Raw genomic sequence first — 21,847 nt, 5'->3', positions numbered from 1 at the left:
CTGAAAGGAGGTTGGGAGGGGCAGGGGTGAGGAGGAAGCCTGCACCTAACAATGGCCTTGAGCCAAGACAAGCACGGTGCTTGTTCCCCTTTATTTATGATTGTTATGGGGAGAAATAGAGCCTCAGCTCAGCCAGGAGCCAGGCCCTTGCTCCTCTCCTTCCACCTTTCCTTCCGTTCCAACTCTTCCCTGGGCACAGGCCTTCCTCTGACACACAGAGATCAAATAGCGTTTCGCTCAAAGGGAAAGATGTTATCTCCCCTTACAATTCAGCACCAACACCATCGGACTGACATCCCCAGATTAAAAGGCAATTAGGCAGCTTTGTTTCTGCAGGGGCAGAAGGTCTGCCAGGCACCCTCCTTGGGAACCGGATCGCACCGTGGGGAGGGCCAGTGGCTCCGGTGACTCCCCGTGGAGAAGGCTGCCGGCCTCACTTGGTCCTGCCCCACCCCGGCCACCAGCCCCTCACTGCTCCGCCGGCAGCAGGAACGACCCGATTCCCTCTGCTCCAGAACTGCTGGTATCTATGAAGAGGGAGGGACCTCCCGATGCCCCCAACCCAGCACCACTCTCTTTTTTCCACATCCCCAGCGCTCAGAGTAGGCGTGGAGGCTTAATTTGTCCCCCTCATCACCGTCCTCCCAAGAAAATACAATTCTGTCTGCTTTCCAGCCTATTTCAAATAAGCAGTATGGAATTGCCCCATCAGGGTTTCTAATCTCTTGGAAATGACATAAAAGACAAGAAAATAGAAGGGGTGATTCCTTCAAGCCAGAGACCCCAGGCCTCCGCTCCCTTCCCTCAGTTAATCTGTGCTGATAGCACATGTGAGAATAGGTGCCCTCCCGGCCCTTTCAGAGCATTTGTATGCCCCCTCTCATTTACTCCTCAAGGAAATCCTCAAAGTACGTGGTATTATCATCCCGCTTTTATACTCAGTTGGCCAATGTCTATAGGAGGAGAGAGGGTCCCAGAGGACCCTCAATTCTTCCCCATGGGGCTGGGTGAAGAGGGAGAGGGTTTTAGAATCCATCGTTTGCCTTCTAGTAGTTTCCATCTGGCAAGGACACTTAGGACCACTGATATCCCTGCAGGCTGGGGTGGTCAGGGAGAGTCCATTCATCCTGAAGGGACCCTTGAAGGATGGGGAGGTTTTCATCAGACACAGGTGTAAAGGCCACCACCCTTACCTTGTCATAAAGCTCCCTGGGCACCTGGCCTCCCGCTCACCTCACCGGCCTAAGCCTCACACTGCCCTCGCCGTCCCCTGCACTGGGCTCTCTCCTCCAGGATATTTTGGACACTGGCTCTTTCGAGTCTGTGAAGCATTACTGAACACATACTGTGTGCCAAGCACAGCGCTAGTTCATTTGGGTAGAGGCGATGGTGGAAGCGGCAAGAGGTAGGAAGGTAGAGGAGCAAGAGAGAATAAGACATTTTCTTTCTCTGTGCAAGCTCAGTCTAGCAGAGGACCAGACATGAAAACAAATAATTACTGAGTGATAAGTGCTGTGTTTTGTTTGTTTGTTTTTTAAAGTATGAACCAAAATCCATGGGAGTTCAGATGAGGAGTGATTCTGAGGGTGATGGAGGAGCGCAGAAGAGGTGAGATTTTTAGCTGGGTCTTGCAGGATAAGCAGGAGTCCCTCAGAGGCAGAAGAGGGAACAGGAAGAGGGAAGACGGTCTTTAAAAGCCTGGCTGTGGCTAACGTGCCGGCTGTGAGGTGCGGAGGTGACACCAAAGGGAACTGGCCGCCAGTTTAAAGAGGGCTCTGTACCAGACAAGGGTCTGCACTTCACCCCCTTCACCCTGCTGGCAACTGGGAGCTACTGGTGCTCTTGAATCAGGGTGTTGACACGGAAAGAGGCACATGGGATGCTCAGTGAAAGACACCAGCCACAAAAGGCCACTCCGGGTATGATTCCACTTATATGAACTGTGCAGAACCGGCAAATCCAGAGACACAGAAGTAGATAGTGATTGCCAGGAGTTGGAGGGGGTGGGATAATGGCGAATGATGGCAAATGGGTACAGGGTTTCTTTTCGGGGTGACGAAAACGTTCTATATGAGGGAGTGGTGATGGCTGCCCGACTTTGTGAATATACTAAACCCCACTGCGTTGTACAGTTTAAGAGGGTGAATTTTATGGTAGGTGAATTATGTCTCAATGATAAAAGAAGAGGCACATGAAGAAGGATGGGTGGCAGGGAGCTAGATCCCACCCCGACACAGGCAGGCCGGCCACTAGGAGACCTCTGCAAGGTTGCGGAGCCCCCAAATTTGGGTGTCCCCTGCTCAGCACAGCTGCTCTGAGCATCGACGTTCTGAGGTCTTCCCTCCTCTGCCCCAGACTGATTCTGCTGGGCTGGTGGGCACTGGGGAGATCCTGGGACCCCCACCTCTGGGCAGGCTCCCTGCCCCACATCCAGGTGGTGGGGCGGCACCTTATGCCTGGGACCAGAGGGACGGACGGGTCACCTGACAAGCCACACCACTTATTTTTGAAGACAGGCGGGTCCCCTGGTAATAGAGCAGGCACGGAAGAGGCTTTGCCATAGATGGGGAAATTCGGGCAGAAAATAACACTATGAAAACAGAACTGTCTGTCCAGAAATAGGAGAGAAAAAGCCTCACCCTCATCCCAGTGTGTCCGAGTCTGTCTGAGCCCCTGGGAATCCAGGGACCATCCAGCTGCAGAGCTGCCCACCACCCCCCAGGCTCAGAGTTCTTCTATCTGCCACGCACTTGCCGGGGCCACCCTGCTCACTAGGGCCAGGGGGTGGGGTGGGTGGGAGAGCCCTGGGTACAGGGGGCCCTGAGTGTCTCTAAGGCGGCGGAGGGAGCACTCACTCCCTTGGGAGGGAAGCAAGGGACCCCACTCTCAAAGTCCTGTCATGTGGAAGGTCCGTGGGGACCGAGGTTCCCTGGACACTGGCTGGGGACGGGAAATGCATCAACCATCAAAGTGGGTTGAAAGTTCTGATGCTTGTAAAGTGAGGGGTGTGCATGTGTGCCATCCCCGGCTGAAGGAGATCTTAAGATGCCTGGATGGGGCGAGGAAGTGGTTTGGAGGCAGGGGTGGCTGAGGCTCAAAAGTGCAGGCAGAAACTGCAGGGCTTTGTGCCCCCAGATTTCCCTTCTAGTCCCAGGTGTTGGGTAGAAGGACAGGGCTAGCTCCCCAGTCTGCTGGTGGCGAGAGCTTATGAATGGAAGCCGGAGGGAGCCATGTATAGGAAACCCAAAGGAGCCTGGGAGAGAGCAGGGCTGGGCTGAGCTGGGAGAGGGGATGCTGGGGGACTTCACGCCCTGGCAGGCAATAGCTTTATTTTTGCTCTGGGCTTGGGGGTGAGGGCAGGGCAGAAAGGAAAGGGCGAGGCAGAGCCGGTCTGAGGGGGAGGACATCACTGATTTTTCCCAGCATCCCCCAGGCCACTTCTCTCACCACAAACCTCAGTCTCAAGCCACTTGGTTGTCATGGAAACAGGACGGAATGGAACAGATGGTCTCCACTAGACAAATTCCAATTAAACAGGGCAGAGATGGATCGGGAAGGGGGTATGATGTGACTAGGCCACAGAAGGCTCTGCCCTCCAACCTAACCTGCCTACCCTAGGCTGCCCCAGGATGGACAGGAAGCCCTTGGTCACTTCCAACAGACCATGGGCTGGGGTCAGAAGGAAGTTCTGGGAGGAAGATCTCAGGTGGCTGGAGAAAGCTGCCTGCGGGGAGCCACCACCCAGTCCCCCTCACCCTCACTCCTTCAATTCTCAAAGGTGAGGGGCTTGGAGAGGGGCTGCACTGGTGGGGAGCCACATTTAAATCTACAGAAACACTGAAACAGAGACCCACGCACGCATGCGTGTCCAACCAATCACACGTATGCAGTTGAATAGTGCTGTATACATAGAGACGTGCATGTATGTGCACAGTTGCAGGCACAGAAACACATGGGGCACGTGCAGAATGATTAAGCAGTCATTAATCGGAGACATTCTTAGAACAGTACAAAGAAAGTGCTTTAGGAAAATGAGCCATTTACTTCAATTTACTTAATAAACGTGTATTAAGAATCTATCAAGTGCCTGAAAATAGGGATTATAAACACACACACACACTCACACACACACACACACTCACACACACACACACACACACACACACACACACACGGATGATATCGTCCCGGGCTTAAGGACATGGAATCCATGAACTAATACCGTGATCACGTGCTATAGTAGGAATGTTCACAAGTGCCATGATGGTACCAGGGAGAAAATGATGAACTTGGGGAGAGGAGTTAGAGAAGAAAGGGCCTTGCAGGATGACTGGGACTTTACCAGGCAGTGAAATCGGGCTCACCAAACAGAGGGGACAACGTGAGCAAAGGAATGAAAAGTGAGGGAGGGCGTGTAGAGGGGGCAAGCCCAGGGTGCCTAGCCAGTGGAGTAGCTAGTGGAGGAGCAGACCCCCAACAAACCCTGGCGTGGATGGCACAACTTCTAAGTCAGACACAAACACCTGCGCCTAGCAATGCACCAACACACACCCTGGGAAACCACACATCCACGCGTGACTACAGAGCCCTCTGCTCCCTAGGGGTCAAGGCATGGGAGGTAAATACTTAGTAAATGTTGACTAAATGGCAAAAAGATGCTTTCGTTTGCCACAAACAACACGACGTGAGTATGGGAGGTGTCAGGAGAGAGGGAAGCAGAGCAGTTTTCGCATCTTGGCTATGGGGTTAAACAAACTGCCAGGAAAACAGGGAGGTGCGCGGGGGAAGGAAACCTCAGGGCTTACTGGGCTTGAGAAGGAGGGCAAGCCAGCAGCTCCCATCGGTGTACTGTACATTTACGGGGCACCTACTGTGTACAGGGCACTGAGCTAGAGCCTGCAGAGATTGTAAGGCTGAGACCTCTCCTGCAAAGACCTCGGCGTCTAGGGTGAGGGGAGGAAAGCGAGACAGTACCAGACAACATAGTACCAGGAGACTGGGGAAGGGGCCATTTGGGAACCAGGTATTTCACAGGTATTTTCATATGTTGGGGCTTTGGGCTCAGCCAGCAGCTGGAGCCAAGGCCCAGGGGCAGGAGTGGAGGAGCCAGGAGCGGTTAACTCTGGCTGCAAACTTGAATGTGCCCAAGTCAGGCAGGGGGAGATTATCTTTGGAAAAGTAGGTTCTGGCTACAGCAAGAGCCTAGACCAGTGGTTCCCAACTGGGGGTAACTTTGCCCCCAGGGGATGTTCAGCAATGTGTAAAGACATTTTTTCTTGTCACATGGTGGGGGGTGGTGGGAGGAGGCTACTGGCATCCACCTGGTAGAGGCCAGGGATGGTGCTAAAGTGGCCCAGGGATGCACAGAATCACTTGGCCCAGGACGTCAGCAGTGCTAGCTGCGGGGGTTAGAGCCCTGGCCTCGATCACGGAGTCTGTGTTTAAGACAGCAGCACCGGGGAGTCCAGGAGGGCTCCAGGCAGAGCAGGAGAATGACATGCCCCAACTTCTCCTTGCTCTCAGTGTGTGCAGGCCACCCAGGAATGGGGAGAGGCCCCCGGACGTCTCAGAGGGTGATGGTGTCGGGACTGGCACGGGGTGGGGGTCTGACAGAAATGGGACCAATAAGAACTGGCAACAAATCAGATGCAGAGGATGGAGAAGAATTGGTCAGAGCTCCACTGAATGCAAAATTGGGGTTCCAAGCACAGAAATGGGCAGAGTACCCAGCGAGGGCTGTGTCCCGGGAAGAGGAGGATTGTACGTGGGGCCTGAAGCGGGACTGTCTAGCTGGTGCTAAGACCAGCTGGTCTGGGGAGCAGGTCAGGCTGAAACTGGACAGAGCAGATAGAGGGGATTGTTCTCCGAAGGCCAAAATTCCCCACACAGCCTTCCCAGCCCCCTCCATGGCTACAGGCTCCCGGCTCCCCCATCCTGAAGACATTCCAGAAGACTCTAGTCTTCTTTCATGTGTGTCTGCATCCGGCCTCCCTCAGACTGCCCTGGTCATTCTCTGCCGCTTCCCCCAGCCACTCCCACTCAGACTCCAGGTCTCAGCATCAAGGCCACTTCCCCGCAGGAAGCCTCCCCCAGGTTAGGGCCCAGGTGTCTCCTTCGCAGCCCAGTGCAGCCCTGTGCAGACTTTAATCACTTGAGTAATTCCCTAGACCCGCTCTGTGTGCCAATCCCAGAGCCCAGAGCAGGAGGACACCTGTTTTCAGACGGTACATCACAACTGGGCTCAGCCCCAGCTCTTGCCAAGGACAGAAACAGGCAGGAGAGGCTCCCAGTGCCCTCGCTTCAGCCCTTGTCTCCTTTCCCTTTTCTGCCCTTCCTTTGCCACCTCCCCGTCCCCTGACCACACGGCTTACAAAAACAGTTCTAGAAAGAACTGTTCTGATAGCCACCAGGACGGGATTGCACCAAGGAGTCACGAAAAGGTGTGGAAACCAGGACAACTCCCAATGGGAAGTGCTCCAGTAGTTACAGATGAAAATGCCACCCAAAGGCCAAACCTCAAGGACACGTGCCCCCCACCACGCCATGAGCCTTTGAATAAAGCCTTTAATGTCAATTTGAATGGCTTAAAGTACTTTTTCTTGACATACCTGGCACTTAATAGATGCTCAAAGAACATCTGTAGACTAACTGACCTCACCTAAAGGATTAGGGAAGAGTTACCCACAGGATCACCCCAGGACCCCATCTGGCCAGCAGAAAGGGCCCAACCAAATCAGTCAGTGGGAGCCAAGGAGAGTGAGTGCTGAGATGCTCTCTGGGCTGGTCAAAGGGTCTGCCCTCCCAGCAGGCAATATCTAGGTGCATCCAAAGAGCCTGTGGGAGCAGGCCTGCAGGTCACTAATTACTCTTGGAGATTACACACCATGCTGGCTCTAGAGACCAGAAAGCAGCTGGGAGAGGGGGAGGGCAGAGCCTAGAAGGCTCTCCAGGGCTGGAGGTGGGGGAGCTGAAATTGGGGAGAAAACACTAATGATTTACTAACCAGAGTTACTAATTATTAACCAGCTAGACTCCTGGACTTGAGGGCCCACTTTGCGCCTTCACCCCTACACCAGTGTTGAATCCCGAGCACCTCTGGAACTCCCCAGCCCCGCTCTGGAGGCTGCCCCACCTCCGCCCCACCCACCACAGATTGTCCCCAGCCCCGCCTCGCTCTTTATCTTATCCCGCCCTTCCCGGTGGCTGCTACCATTGAATATCGACTCCTTCTCCCCACCCTGGTGGGGTGTCAGGAGACAGAGGGATGGCAGCGATAGAAAATATTATATGGGGGCGTGTCTGGGTGACCCAGAGGCGGCCAAGGGAGGAGCCATCCCCTCTTCACTGCTCCCCTCCCCGCCCCCTCCCTCCAAGCGTAGCTCAGCTCCTTATCTCTCCCTGCTCAGCCTCAGGGTTTGGCAGGTTTGGCAAGGGGACCACCGTCTGAGGCTGGGTGGGGTGGGGAGTTGGCAAGGAGCAGCGAGCTTGCGGGACAGGGCAGAGGGGGCTCCAAGCCACGCCTCCTGGGTGTGGGGGGCAGGGTGCTGGGGCTCAGGCGTGTGGAGACGCGTTGGGGGCCGGAGCCTGACTAACCTCCTCTGGGGTTCAGGAAGGAGGCTTCTGGTTTACCCTCAGGATAAAGAGAAGGCCAGACTCTCCAGGGGCCAAAGACTCATTTCACCAATGGCCACGGGAATCCACGGCTAAGAAGCCCGCAAGGGTCTTCTGGGGTGGGGAGGGGACGTGCTTTTAGTGCCTGGACGGTACTGATGAACTACCTGCGGCGGTGGTGGTGGTGGTGGGGGGACGGACTTGCGGCTGCAGAATCTGTATCACAGTCTGTGTATCACAAGGTCAGATGGTGAGGTGCCTCACCCCGCCACATGCCGTGGCTCGCTCTCCCAGCGCCGTGACATGCCACAGAGCCACTGCACGATGGCACGAGACACCAAGGGGCGACAGGAGAGGCTGCCAGGAGACCACCCCCACCCCCCGAGGCATCCCTGTGGGCACCGCCTCCCACCGGTGACCACACCCATTCCAACCGGTCCCCACCTGTGCCAGTTAGGGCACAGGCTGCTGGGAGAATTAGGGGGCTGCCCCCACCCCCTCACAGTGACGTGACTGCAGGCAGAGGGTCCCCCGCCCTCCCCACTGTCCTCTATGCCCTGGATCTCTGCAATATGCTCCCTCTCTCAGGCCCCTCACCAGCTTAATTCCTTAATTCCCACTGGAGATAAACGGATCTTTCACTGCAATTTATTGTTAATCCAAAGGAAAACAGGGGGTGGGAAGAGGTGAGGTGGAGGTGGGGAAGGGTGAAGGCAGCTAACCCACTCCCTCCTCCTGGCCCCTGGGACAGTGGTCGCAGCTGGGGACGCCTAGGCTGAAATCCCTGGGCCAGTCAGCCGGCGTTTGGAGCATCACACCTGTTACCGGGGACCTAGACAACTTGGTTCCCAGGAAAGCATCTGAGAAGGAGGGGGTATCAGACTTGGCTGGCTGAGTTCATGGGAGAGAAGACTCCGGGTGCCAGAGGCCATCTTTAAATGCCTGGAGGACCCGCATGTGCAAAATCAGATGTGTTCTACAGGATTCCAAGGGGGTAGAAACAGGACTAAGAGGTGGGAGCTTCAGGGATACAGACTCCAGCTCAGTACAAGGGAGAATTTGGGGCAGTTAAAGCTGTATGGGCTTCCATGTAGGGTGGTGAGTTCCCCATCACTGCAGGTATTCATGCTGAAGCTGGATGATCAACCAACAGGTAGAGATGTGGTTGGGGGGTTTTAAGAAGCGAATGGGTGTTACATTATTTGACTCCCCTTCCAACCCTGAGACTCTAGGGTTCTGCGACTTACTCTTCTGGTCCTCCCCAACTTCACCTGCAGGGCAGGAGGTATCCTCAGCTGAGGGCCCGGCTGGGAGGCTCTTCCCAGACCTGGGGCTGGGAGGGGACAGGTGGGCTCAGATGTATAACCTGCCTTTAATAGTAACCCCCGCCCCTTCATGTCCCAGCAGGGAGGGTTTAGGGAGAGTGATGGGCTTAGGCAATTACCTCATGAGGCCCCAGCTCCTCCTCTCCATCTCCCAGCCAGGCCACTGTCTTACAGGCATGCAGAGGTGGCACTCTGAGGTGTCACCTGCTGTGTGTGAGGTCAGAGGGCTGGTGCTGTACTGGAGGCATCAGTGCACATGGGGTTGAGTGGGTGCAGGAATGGGCCTACCACCCCTCTCCCGCCACACACCCAGGGCAGTGGGAGTCCCATAAGGGCTGGCATCGGGCCCTGGGGGCAGCCGGACTCCTGCACCTGGGGTACCTTGGTCGAGGGCGTGTAACTCTTGCTTCTAACTACCCTTTAAGAAGGGAACACAGGATGGCTCCAAGGGTCACCAGGCACATTTCCAGGTGACCATCGGGGCAGGGGTGTGGTTTTCCAGGAGACCAGGGGCCTGAGCGCCTGACTCTTCCTGAGTTCATCACCATGGAGAGGCCACAGGAGTCCCGCTGAGGGATACCCCACCCAGCGGGTCATGAACTGCTGGGAGGGCTCCTGGGCCTGGCTTCCCAGCCCCTGGGAAGTGACCTTTCTCTAGACCCGGGGTCCGCAGGCGGGCAGTAGCTAATAACAGCCAAGTGGTGTGAAGACTCGCTCTGTACCAGGCCCCGTGCTAATCACACCACGTGGCCACATGCATTCTTTACCACTTCTAAACCTCCCGGTATCACATCCCCATTTTCCAGTGATGGGAACTCAAGTCTGGAGAAGACAAGACATAGGTATATACACGGCCACATGTAAGTAATAAAAGGCAGAGACCGCTTGGCTCCAAAACAAACAGTGGGTTCAATCAGTTTGCTGGGAGAAATATAGTCAAACCAGTTGTTTGTGATCCTATAGACAAAACAGTTATCTAAGATTGACCTTCTGCATTCTCTGCCTGGTGGCTGGGGGACAGTGCAGACCCTGCCTCGACAGCCATCATCTTTGATTGCCTACCTCTCCCTACTCTTCCCCTCATCCCCCAGGATCCAGACTCTGCCCTCCCCGCAGGGAGCTGGGTGAGAGCCCCCCACCTCCGTGGGGGAGAAGATGGCAATCAGAGTCTGATCAGGAGCAGACACACACACAGAGCACGTGACCTCATGCATGGGCACACACATACACACACAAACCATAAACCTCTCTCATCCACACACAGAGGACGTAAAAACACTTGTAAAGAAACACATAAACCAGCACAAATTATCATTACACTGCAAACTGTGTACACAAGGGCCGAGGGGGTAGGAGTAATGGAGTGATGGGAGATGGGAGAGGATAATGGAGCTGTTTTCTGGGAAGGGTGCTTCTGAGCAAGGCTGGGCTGTGTGTGTGTGGGGGGGGGGGGGGCTGACTTGCAGAGAAGCTAGCTGGTGGCACTGTCTGCCCGCTGTCCCAGGCTCCCTGGAGGGAAGGGGGAGCCACAGAGACCCTTTCCAGTTACCCCACAGCAGTGCTGAGAGGTGGGGGGGCCAAAGACCGTCACCTCTCCTCCTCCACGACTGCCCGCTCCTTCGGTTCCAGCCCAGAGGCCCGTTATCTGACTCCTGGGAGGCGTCGAAGGTTGGGAAGGGTGCTGAGGCCCAGGCAGGGGAGGGCACAGGGGAACAGGGGCAGGGGGTTGTCATCTAAGTTCCCCAAAGGCTCATCCATCAACCGAGCAGAGATAATCAGAGTGCGCAGCCGGCCCAGGACACTGATTACTCTCTGGGCACCGTAAACACAGGGAATAAATCTGGGAAGGGGCTGGGGAGGAGGTGTCTCGGTAGCAGGGCCGGCCACCCGGCCTGGGAAGGGAGAGGCAGCCCATCCATCATTCTGAGATATGCAGCAATCTAGGCCAATGAGATCAGGATGGTTTGGGGACGGGGGAGGTGGGCAATCATAATAAAATAATCCAGTGCAGTGTGGCTGCTCCACTCCGATCTTATTCACACTCAAGGAGAAGCCCGTCCCTGCCTCTGCTCCAAGTTTTACCCAGAAGCCACTGTAGAAGCTTCTGCCATTGACTTAGAACCCTCAAAGGAGGCCTGGCCTAGAAGGCACGAAAGTGGCTTGACTCAAAAGCGCCCGTGGGCATCACAGGCCCCGGGGCGGGCAGGCTCTGGGCAGAGCTGGCTCCTTTGTGCTGACAAGGCAATCCTTAGGTTTGCATGGAGGGCAGATGGGTCTTAAGCCCTCCTTCCTCCTATGCTTCCAAGTACTTCCCGGGTGCCGGGAGGATTCCAGCTCCAGGAACCGATCGCATAGCTCTGGCCTGCGTCTGGGCCACAGAAGTTGCACCGTAACTCAAACTAACGGAGCATGGATAATCTAGAACAGCAGAGGGTCTAGGAGGAATTTCTCTTTGGCGTCGAAACATATCAGATGACTGTCTTGCAGCTGAGTTACCTTCCTAATTAAGCAAGGGAGTTTGTGAGGCCTGAGCACCCGTGGTAATCTGCAGGGTCAGGGAGTGCTGGAGGAGCACTGGCCCCAGGTGACCCTCGAGAGGACGATCACACGTGAGCCATCTGGAGTCCACTCTTGGTCCGTGACCACAACACTGGGAAAGGGTTTTGATTTTTCCGCTCCCACGATCCTCCTTCTCGGGACAGTTCGATACCTCAGCTGCAAGGCGGCCAATGCCTCTGTCCCCGGCTCCCTGTCTTGAACCTGCCTGTGGTACAGGAAGCACCAGGCCCTTTCATCCCAGGAGATCAAAGCAGCTGGCACATGTGAACACCCTAAATCCTCTCCCTGCCCCTCTCCCCAGGTAGGGGCCACCTGCCTTGCCATCTTTTGGGATCTCTGGGTGAGGGCAAGAGAGATGGGAACCTTCCGGAAGCTTAGGACAGGCCCTGGCATAGGATCAGTTTGCTGAGCTGTGGACCCACCCAGGATCTGGGGCCAGCCTGGGAACACCTGCTGGTGGCAGTTCCAGGCAGATTCTCTGAGAGGAGCTATTACACCTGCCTCTAGTCTCACAGTGAAACATGGTGGGAGGCCCCCAAACGGCATCAGTGACGCTCAAAGGCTCAGGGGATGAAAGAGCAATAATGGCAAGACATTTCCCTCTAGCACAGGCGCATTAATACTCCCGAGACACAACGGTGACGTGGCAGGATACGCCAGGAATGTAACTGTAGTTTTAGTACTTGTAAGGCATCCGAAGGATAAGTAGTGACCACAGCCGAAGCTCCCTGCTGATAAGCACTAATGACTCCCCAGTGCTCCAGGGAGGCCCCAGGTCATTCCTGCACCATCAAACGGAGCAGGAGGGTAGGCTATAAGATGCTATGCAGCGGGGATGGGCATTCTTTTTTTTTTTTTTTTTTTTGCGGTACGCGGGCCTCTCACTGCCGTGGCCTCTCCCGTTGCGGAGCACAGCCTCCGGACGCGCAGGCTCAGCGGCCGTGGCTCACGGGCCCAGCTGCTCCGCGGCACGTGGGATCTTCCGGACCGGGGCACGAACCCGTGTCCCCTGCATCGGCAGGCGGACTCCCAACCACTGCGCCACCAGGGAAGCCCGGGGGATGGGCATTCTTGAGGCAAGGTCCCGTGTTACTCCAGGCTTAGTAAGCTGTCTTCTTCCATCACCCGGAAGAGAGGCCGCTTAGCCAAGTGGTAGGATCCTGCACACTGGACCTGATTTCCTCGGTCTGAATCCTGCCTCTGCCACTTACTAGCTATGTGACCAGAGGTGAGTTACCTAACCTCTGCTCAGGTCTCCTCTGTTCATAAGGTAAAGACGGGGGGAGGGATCCTCCACAAGAAGGAGGTATTGTTATGAAGACCAAATAAGTTATTACACGTAAGATGTTTACAACAGTGTCCGAGTGTCCAAAAACTCTTGATAACCGTTTGCTGTTATTGTTATCATCATCACTGTCCAAAGAAGCAACGACATATCCACTTAGCATGTACTATGCAATGATCTATCCACCTACTACAGTGCTATCAGATAGCCCATGGTGTGGCCAACCCTGTGCAAGGCCCTAGGGATTCCAAGCTCTATCAACAACGGGCCCTGTCCTTTTGGAGCTCTCCGTCTTATGAAGATAAATCCCAGGCCCAAATAACTATAGCAAGATGCAGAGTGGTTATTGCCATGGGTGGCATGGATGAGGTGCTGGGGACGGGAGGTGGGGGCTTTGAGTGAGAGAGGTTATCTCCAGCTGGGGGCTTCATGATAAAAGTAGCGCTCGGGGCTTCTCTGGTGGCGCAGTGGTTGAGAGTCCGCCTGCCGACGCAGGGGACGCGGGTTCGTGTCCCGGTCCGGGAGGATCCCACGTGCCGCGGAGCGGCTGGGCCCGTGAGCCATGGCCGCTGAGCCTGCGCGTCCGGAGCCTGTGCTCCGCAACGGGAGAGGCCACGACGGTGAGAGGCCCGCGTACCACAAAAAAAAAGTAGCGCTCGACCTCAGTTTTTGGATATGGGAAATAAGGGCGATTTGGGGGGAACGGCACGTGTAAAGGCACTGAGGTGGGAAAGCATGAGGTGTGTGGCTGGCTGGGCCTGCCATGCCCGGAGAGGTGGTGCGAGCTGAGCCAGAGAGGGGGCAGCCATCAAATGCTTCTGGGCTTGTGAGTATCCTTCTCAGGCACGTTTTAGGTATATTCATCCAAGAAGCAGTGTAGGCAGTTTGGAGCCAGAGAGCCAGGAGCTGGGGATGGAGGTGAGCCAGGGGCTGCTGCAGGAGTCCCCGAATGAGGACACTGCCACCAGCCCCTCCTGCAGTGGGATCCACGTCAAGTGGGTCAAGTGGCGGCAAGGCTGGCTCGGCTCTGAGGCACCTCGTCTACTTCCTTTGTCCCAGCAGCTGACAGCATTTGCCCAGGAGAGACCAGGAGTGACGGAGGGGATACCTGGGGTGCTGCTCAGGGGTCAGGGAATGGAGCCCATGGAGTCAGCCCACCAATCCCACTTAGGGCTCGAATTCCAGACAAGCTGCAGGGCCTTACAGGGGAGCATCAGGGGCTGGCATAGATCTCCAGCCCCCGTTTCTCCAGAGCAGGACTGACTTGCCGATGTCTTCCCAAACAGCTTGGCGCTCCCACCTCCGCTGACTGATTTGGCGGGCGCTCACGTGCTGAAGTGTGGGCTGGCCTGTGTGACCCCCGCGTGGAGCACACCAAGTGAGCCCGTGTGCGCTAAGAACCAATTACTCCGGCCTGGCACTCTCTTTCCTCTACAAGACTGAGGCTCCAAGAAGGGGCACGGTTTTCTTTGCCCTCGTCTTGTTTTTCATGGCTACGTTCACTGAGCCCTGGTGGTATGGTGGTGACTGGCTGGTCTGCGGGGGAAGAAAGATAAAGCAGAGGGGGAGGGCACAGGCAGAGGGGCTGGCTGTCAACAGACACCAGAATCTGCTAAGAAAGAAAGAATCCCGTCTCTGGTGGGAAGAACCCCAAGATGGAACCAGGGCTCCATCACAGCGACTGTGGGCAAGTCACTCCACGTTGGGGAGAGGAGAGGGGCCAGGAAGCCCCTGTGGAGGCTGTCAGCTGGTGACACTGCATCTATAGGGAATGAAAAACGCTTCTCACATGGGGTCTCCAGGTCTCTACCCCCACCTTTTGGACAGAAAGATGGGCTAAGATTCAGGCCAAGGCCGTGTGGAAGGCTCCAGACTCCACCTCTGCTGCTAGGACGTGTCTCTCAGATCTGTGTGTGGGGGTGGGCGTGCTGTTCCCTGTGCCCTCTTCTATGGAATGAAAATGATCTGCTGAGCTTCTCAGAGAAGGCGGACTCCTATGCGTAGCCCTGGAGGGAGCTGTGTCCTTGCCTCCTTAAGGTGGGGAGCAGAACTGAGGGTCCAAGTGGGCAGGAGGGACTCCATGTTCCCAGCTTTGGGGAACGTGCATTCCAGGAATGAGAGGGTGCGGGTGGGGAAGGAGGACCCTGCTTAGGCCCACAGATCAAACTCGAACTCCCAATGGGACATGCTTGTGCCCATGGTCATTGGCCTGTTTTGCTGCCTGGGCCACGCCTGCAGCTGTGTCCCAACGGAGCCACCAAGCCAGCGGAACTAATGTCCTCTAATGAGATCCGGGCCAGAGTGGCCAGGCGGGTTTTATTGTCTGTGGCTTGGTAATGGGACTCCTCATAAACTGGGAATGAAATTGGGGTCTGCGTGGACCAGAGAGGGGTGGGGGATAGCCTAGGAGAGGGAATCGACTCTGCCTACCAAATCCCCGCCCCACCCCCTCCACTGTTCCAGTCAAGTCCACAATGCTGTCTGAGCACCGCTCTGCCCCGGGCCAGGCCCACACGCTGGCTGTGTGCCTGCCTGTGCCCGGAGGCTCTGCGCTTACACCTCAGGGGCCGTGCCCACATCTCAGGTCGGATCCCCGGGAGTGGTGCTCTAGCATCTGAAAGGACGTGCTCCCCTTGACATGCCCCCTCCCCCAAGCTGTTCTGTTGTTGGGCATCTTGTGCTCTGTGCCAACCTGGGCTCTCTGGTCAGCTCCGGCTGGGCCACTCTCCAACCTAGATCCTTAACTTATCCCTCATTTCTCCAGGGAGCCGCCATGCTCTGCTTGTCGTCGGGGAGAGTGTAAGCTGGTGGTTGCTGGCGAAGTGAATGACCGCCTCACCGGACACATTCTCTCGTGGCCTGGCTCAGCCTCTTCCGCATCTGTCCAGCCCAGCCCATCTCATCTTCCTCATCTACTGAATTTGGAGTCAGAAGCCTTGAAATCTAATTTGGCTACACTGGCATGAAACGGTCAGCAAGGTACTAAACCTACACCTCACTTTTCTCATCTGTAAAATGGGAGAGCTACTGATACCCTTCACATGGGGTCACTGAGAGGATCAGCTGAAACTATGAACTGAAAAGACTGTCGCAAACATCTTTATTATTATTGGTGAAAGGACTGAGCCTTCAGCTGGAGAAACCAAAAGGACTTTCTGCCAGTGAGAAGGGCATGACCCCAGGACAGAGTCTCTACCTCTCGGACTGTACCATCTTGCCTGAAGAGCCGGTACCGTGGACTGCTGGGAAAGGGTCCTGTGGCCCACTCTTCTCCCAAGTGTGGAAGTTTGCAGGGGCTGAGTCCCAGGCCCTCCATGCCAGCCTCAGGCTGCTGCCCCAGCCAGCACTCCAGATGGGCCATGGTGCCCAGCTGGGCCCCAGACAGGGAGTGAGGCAGGTGCAGGGGAGAGCGCTCCGTGACAGGCTGCAGAACAAAGGTGCACAGCACCTGCTGATCGTGCCATACATGACCACCAGGGCTGGGCTCAGGTAGGTGCCTGCAGCCAACCAGGCCACCTGAGTCCCCCAGGGCTGCTGCAGCCTTTGCCATCATTTCCATGTGGGGAAGAGAGGTCAGCAGTGGGCAGGCAGCTGAGTGGTTCTTTCTCAAGGGACTGTGAAGTTGGCACTGCCCAGCTGGCAGACACAGTGGGGGCCAGGACCACTCAGAGGAAAGGTGTAGGGAATAAGAGCAGCTACCACTGCTGAACATTTATCACATGCCTGGCAATGCGCTAAGCACTTTTCATACATTACTGTCGATCTAATCTTCACAAACCTCTTTGAAAGCTGTATTAGCAGAAACCCATTTTACGGATGGGAAAACTGAGGCCTACAAAGCAACTTAACCAAGTCCACTCAACTGGCAATTGGTGGAGATGGGATTCAAATCCAGTCCAGCTGGCCTTGCTTTGCTCTCTCACTCTGCTGGGTGGCCAAGATGGGGTGATCTCCGGGTTGTGGGAAGAGGAACTGAGCTATCTGCTGCTCCCTCTTGACTGGGGCCTGGGACCACTGCTACTCTACCCCAGAAGACTGTGAAAGGCACAGATCTCATGAGTCCCTGAGAATACATAAGCATTGCCCCTCCGCTACCCCAGAATAAACCTTGGGTTTATCCATTGCCCTGAAGAGCCTACAGTCTGCTGTCAGGAAGACCTTCTTTGTGTCCTTCTTGGGTCTCTCCTGTTGCACTGAGTTCATCTCTCCCTGTCAGTGTTCAGATATTAGGTTTGATGTGTTTTCTCCTATCTTTTCCCTCTCCCCATTTCCCAGCTCCAAACAGCACAAGAGAATCCAGAGCTTAAAGGGTTAACCGGGCTAAGGGGTGTTATCTCCAGCTCAGGGCTTTCCCTGTGCAAGGTGATCCCTGCTCAGATCTTAAGTTACCTCCTGCCCCAGCCAGCACATCTGCTGCTGGCTCCGCAGACCTGGTCTCTATGGAGAGGGGCGGGCATCATGGGGCAGAGACATTTACCAGCTGGACTCGGGCACAGGGTCCTGGGATCCCAGGACTGGCCTCTTCCCCACTCCTTGCCCCTCATCCCCGCTTGCCTTTTCAACAAGGGGGCTCCTGCTTTCTGCTGAATGAACTGAGATGCTTCCAGGTACCTGTATGTTGCCAACCTGGGCACACATATGGTTCAGCAGGGCTTTTCACAGCCCACGACTCAAGAGCTCCTTTTTAAATGCCCAGAGTACATCCCCTTTCTCCAGCTGATCCTTTTCCCCAAATATTCATGCAGGAAGCAAAGATGCCAAAATAGTAGCTGAAACTCTATTTCTTGTGGCCCCTGCCAGCCGTTCAGAAATCCTGAGAAGCAGCGGAAAGTCTCTCCAGGTGAGCATCTCCCGGTGAGGATGCAGTGGCCCAGTCTAAGGCCAAGGGCAGAGCAGAAAACTAAGGCAGTGTCCAGGCTTCCCAAGCCCAAAGGATATGACAGCTCATCTTGGAAGGAACTGGCTAAGGGCAAATCTCAGGTCTCCTCCAAAGTCACCCTCACTGACACTCTGACATAAACACAGGCGTTACCAAGGCTCACGGCCACTCACAAAATCCTAGTTGGAAAGCCACAAGAAATCAATTGCATGTGAATATATATTTGATGTATAGTTACGGCCCCTGCACCATGGTGACCCATAGATCCCAGCGCACACACCTCCTTGTCCTAGTCCCCATGGGTCTGCATGTACACAGTAAATTGTAGGTGACCAACACACGCACACAGTCTTGCACACGTGTGTGTGCACGCACTCTATACTGAAGGTGAGGCCATAGGCAGATTGTCAAAAATGTTACAGCCTAAGCCCCATAGCTGGCTAATGTCCGTTCTAGCCTGGCTCACTGGCTAACATTCAAAGTTAAAAAAAAAAAAATCAGCATAACAGGTGAATATACAGACACCCTCACTGTCTCCCCCAGCAGGCAGGAGGCATTCAGTTTACCAGGTTAACCAGGAAAGATACAATCAGGAAAATTGAAGGTATATTCACACCTCCCTTGGGTATTTTCTGTTTGCGCTGAACAATGAACATTAGTCAGCTGCTAAACAATGGCAGTATCATAGGCACAGCGACTGGGGCTGACCCCCTGGCCCCCACCCTCCCCAGCCTGGCCCACTTGCTCAGCCGTCAGCACTAGGGTTCTGGCCGGAGACCATCCTGGCAGTGTACAACTGGGTCCCGGGTCAGGCCAACGAGGTGGATTCATTGTGCAAAGCTGAGCAGCCGAGAAGGGAATGGATATCAGAGTCTAGGCCAGTATCAGGCGACAAGGGGCGGCCTGTCCCGTAAACACAGAGAGTCAGGCTCAGAGACACTTTCTAGACCACTCAGCCCAGGGTGCCGGGCCCAGGCTCTGCCATATCTCCTCCTCCCTTCCAGCCTTGACTATTCGGCCTTGAATCTGAGTCTGAGACATTCCACAGCGCTGCCTCCGAAATGGGCGCTGGGATTCCTGCTTACCGGCACTGCAAACCCCAGACCAGCAGGATTGGTTTTGCCATAACGTCCTGCCCAGCAAGCCAGAGCACACCACTGTCTGTGAGCGATGGGGAGAGAGGAGAATATCCCAACAGTCCTGACACCCCAGGTTTCGAAGGAAACCACCATGACAGCGAGCTCTGCATAGGCTGCAGAGAAGGGGGTGCTGTGGCCCCGACAGGTCTTCCGAGGGTGTGCGTGACACCTGGGGCGTGTGTTCTCTTTCCAGACAAAAGGTTTGGGGAAGCCAATTAGGGAGGGTGTGGTGTAGGTGGGACACCAGCTCAGTGCACCTGCTTCTAAGACAGGTTCTCTGCTTCCTCTCCCGGGCTCCTCCTGTCCCTCTGGGATGCAGCCCTGTCCTCTGAGTGAACAGATTCATCTCAGAGGCTTGTGGGGCTTCACCACCCTGCCCGGTAAAGTCTGTGTTGTTGAAAATATACTTCTGTGCTTACACATCAAGAGCCGGATTTGGAGTGTTTTGAAGTCCGTGGGCCACCACACGCAGCCCGGGGGGGGGGCTCCCCCGCCACCAGGCTCCTCTCCTCCACCCTCCACGCCCCCTGCCATAGCCTCGGAGAACCCAGAAAGGAGCATCCCCCAGAGAGAAGCAGCGGCGGGCAATCAGGAGGGTGCCTGAGGGTGATGGTAAACGGGGTGTGGGAGGGCAACTTCTGGGCCCACCAGCCTCTGTCCAGGTGTCGTGTGGACACTACCACATCCACCATCCTCCCCTCACAGAGGCACCAGGGCCACAGGCACCGGGTAAAGGAGGCTCTCGGGTCGGGGAACTCTGGCTGCCCCGCTGACTGACGCTACCCAGTCATGACAATTACGATCCATCAAAGAGGCTTATGAGCTGCCTGTCTGAGCTGTGTGGCTCCTTCTCTGCGTCCCACCCCCTCAACCTGGATTTTTGGTGGGAGGAGTGTCTACACTTGAGCCAGGTGACAGTGTCACCTCCCTGCCCCCACTTCCTGAGTGGGAGGAAGCAGGGCAGGCCTCCAGCCCCCCAAAGAAGGAATGAACTACCAAGCACAGCACCACAAAGCTGGGTAAGAGAGTAACAAAAGGAGGGGAGAGTGGGGGGGGGCAGTGAACGTCCCCTCCCCAAGCCTTCCCGCTCTTTGTCTGACCCAGGATTAGGTTAACCCCTAGTATGCTGGTCCACACAGGCCTCAGGAAAGCTGTCCTTTTGCTGGGTACTGGGTGTGGGTAATATGGGATTGAAGGGTTCCCGGAAGCCCAAACCCCGGTGTCGGACAAGTGCTAGAGCCTGAGCTTCTAGCATCTCTTGCTGGCTTCCCAGGAGGTCCAGGGAAAGATAAAGACTTCTTATTCTCACCGCCACCCTGCTGCGTGGAGGGACTCAACCATGCCGCTTTGAAATGGGCAATGACACCTGTGTGCCCAGGAACTTACCCTTACCCCGCACACCTAGCAGGGCAGCGCCCCCCAGGCTGCAGGGCCGGGGGCACCGTGGTGCGGACTTTCACAAACCATTTTCTCCGCCATCGGCCACTCCGAGGCATTTTCGGAGCCCTGGCAGTGAGCTGGTGGCGGACGGGGTACAAAAGTGAACGCGGCCAGGTTCCTCCCTCCCAGAAGTGCAGGCCAGCCCCGCAAAACACACAACGTGGCTGGCCCTCAGATAACAGACAGCCCTCCGAGTCTGCAACACCGCACGTACCTCCTCCACGGAGCTGCAGGCACAGCCGAGACCCAACATTCTCGCCCCACGCGGAGCCGGTTTCTCTGTACTTCGACCCCTTATTTTGCCACCTAAGGCCGGGGCCACGTGCTTCAGCCAAGCCCCCACTCTGCCCAGCCTCCTTCCCAAGCCCCCCATCTAGCTAGCGCGGGAGGTAGTCTCAGGTTTCCTTCACGAAGCCTGGAGGAACTCCCCCAAACCCCTCCCCCACTCCACCCGCCAGCCCCGACTGGCGCGCGGTGTCCCCAGCCACCGTGGGAGCCAGGCAGCTTCCCCAGGGACACAAAGGGTTAAAACCAGGCGAGGGGACTCGGTCGGATTTGCCTCCTAAACGCATTTTCCAGTTCATTCCCCAGCACAAAACGCCCGGGCCAGTCCCAGCCTCCGCCCCCACCCCATCCGTCAGAGGGGCCACCGCGGGCCACCCCCGGGGTCGGGCGTCGCGTTAACCCCTCGGCCGCCAGCATCTCAAGGAAGGACACGCGGGGCACCCTCGGGAAAGTGGGTCATGCAGCTACCTGGCTGGCACGAAGCCCGAGGTGCCTCCTGCGGGGAGAGCCCCCCCAAACTGCGATTGCAGTTCCGAGGCGAAGCCCAGCCCTGCGCAAGGCGGGGAGGTTGCGATCTCGCGCCGCCAGGGCCTCAGCCTCCGGGTAAAGGAGCCGCAGGTGAGCCCTGCCGCAGGAGCGGGCTCTCCGCGTCGGTGGTGGGGCGACGCGGTGCGGCAGCGCCCGAAACCATCTGGCAAAGGGTCTGGTAGAAGAAACGAAGCCCCCCTGCTATCCGCCAAGCCCTGCAGCCCACCAGATCCGAGACTGACGCCCTCCCCCTGGGGCTGTTGTCTCGTACCCCGAGACGGTGATTACGGTGATTATTTTGCATTTATGTAACATGAAGTGTTTGCAAACTGCTTCCGGAGCTGAGAGCTGGTTATTGAATAAATAGAACGCTATTACATATTATTATTTTTGTGTGAAAAACTGCGCGGAGAAAGTGCTTTCTTGCTACACAGAGACGTGCATCCTACTGCTTCCCTGCAGGGCAGGCTGTTCAACTGCTCAACCTCTCTTTCTCCGCCGTGCCACCCGTTACCCCCTTACCTAAGCCGTGACCCAACTTTTCTGGCTCCTTTCACTCCCTACAACCCAGACGTGCCTTCCATCCAGCTCCCAGCCCCGGTGGAGGCACTGGATTGGGGGAGGGTGTGTGGAAGGGAAAGGCAGAGGCGGAACGTGCTTACCTGGGAGGAAGAAGGCGGTCAAGCCGAGAGCGAGTCCCCACCAGAGTCCAGCGGCGCCCGCAAGCCCCATCCGAGCCATCGGGGGCCGGGGGTCCGGCGAGAGGGGCCGCGAGGAGAGCGCTCCTCGCGCTCCA

At 56.2% G+C, this 21,847-nt stretch overlaps 1 protein-coding gene across 2 annotated transcripts in view; it reads right to left on the bottom strand.

The window, feature by feature from the left end:
• Nucleotides 1-21,796, bottom strand: part of NECTIN1 (nectin cell adhesion molecule 1) — a 90,218-nt gene extending 68,422 nt beyond the window's left edge. For both annotated transcript variants that reach the window (XM_032641583.1, XM_032641582.1), the window contains exon 1: nt 21,714-21,796. In XM_032641583.1, the coding sequence (XP_032497474.1) occupies nt 21,714-21,792 (79 nt within the window). In that variant the 5' untranslated portion in view covers nt 21,793-21,796. The remainder of the gene's footprint in view (nt 1-21,713) is intronic.
• Nucleotides 21,797-21,847: the final 51 nt, after the last annotated feature.

This window comes from Phocoena sinus, chromosome 8 (genome assembly GCF_008692025.1).
Source record: "Phocoena sinus isolate mPhoSin1 chromosome 8, mPhoSin1.pri, whole genome shotgun sequence".
NCBI lineage: Eukaryota > Metazoa > Chordata > Mammalia > Artiodactyla > Phocoenidae > Phocoena > Phocoena sinus.
Note: the sequence above shows the minus strand (reverse complement) of the source record. Positions and strands in the feature narration are given on the sequence as shown.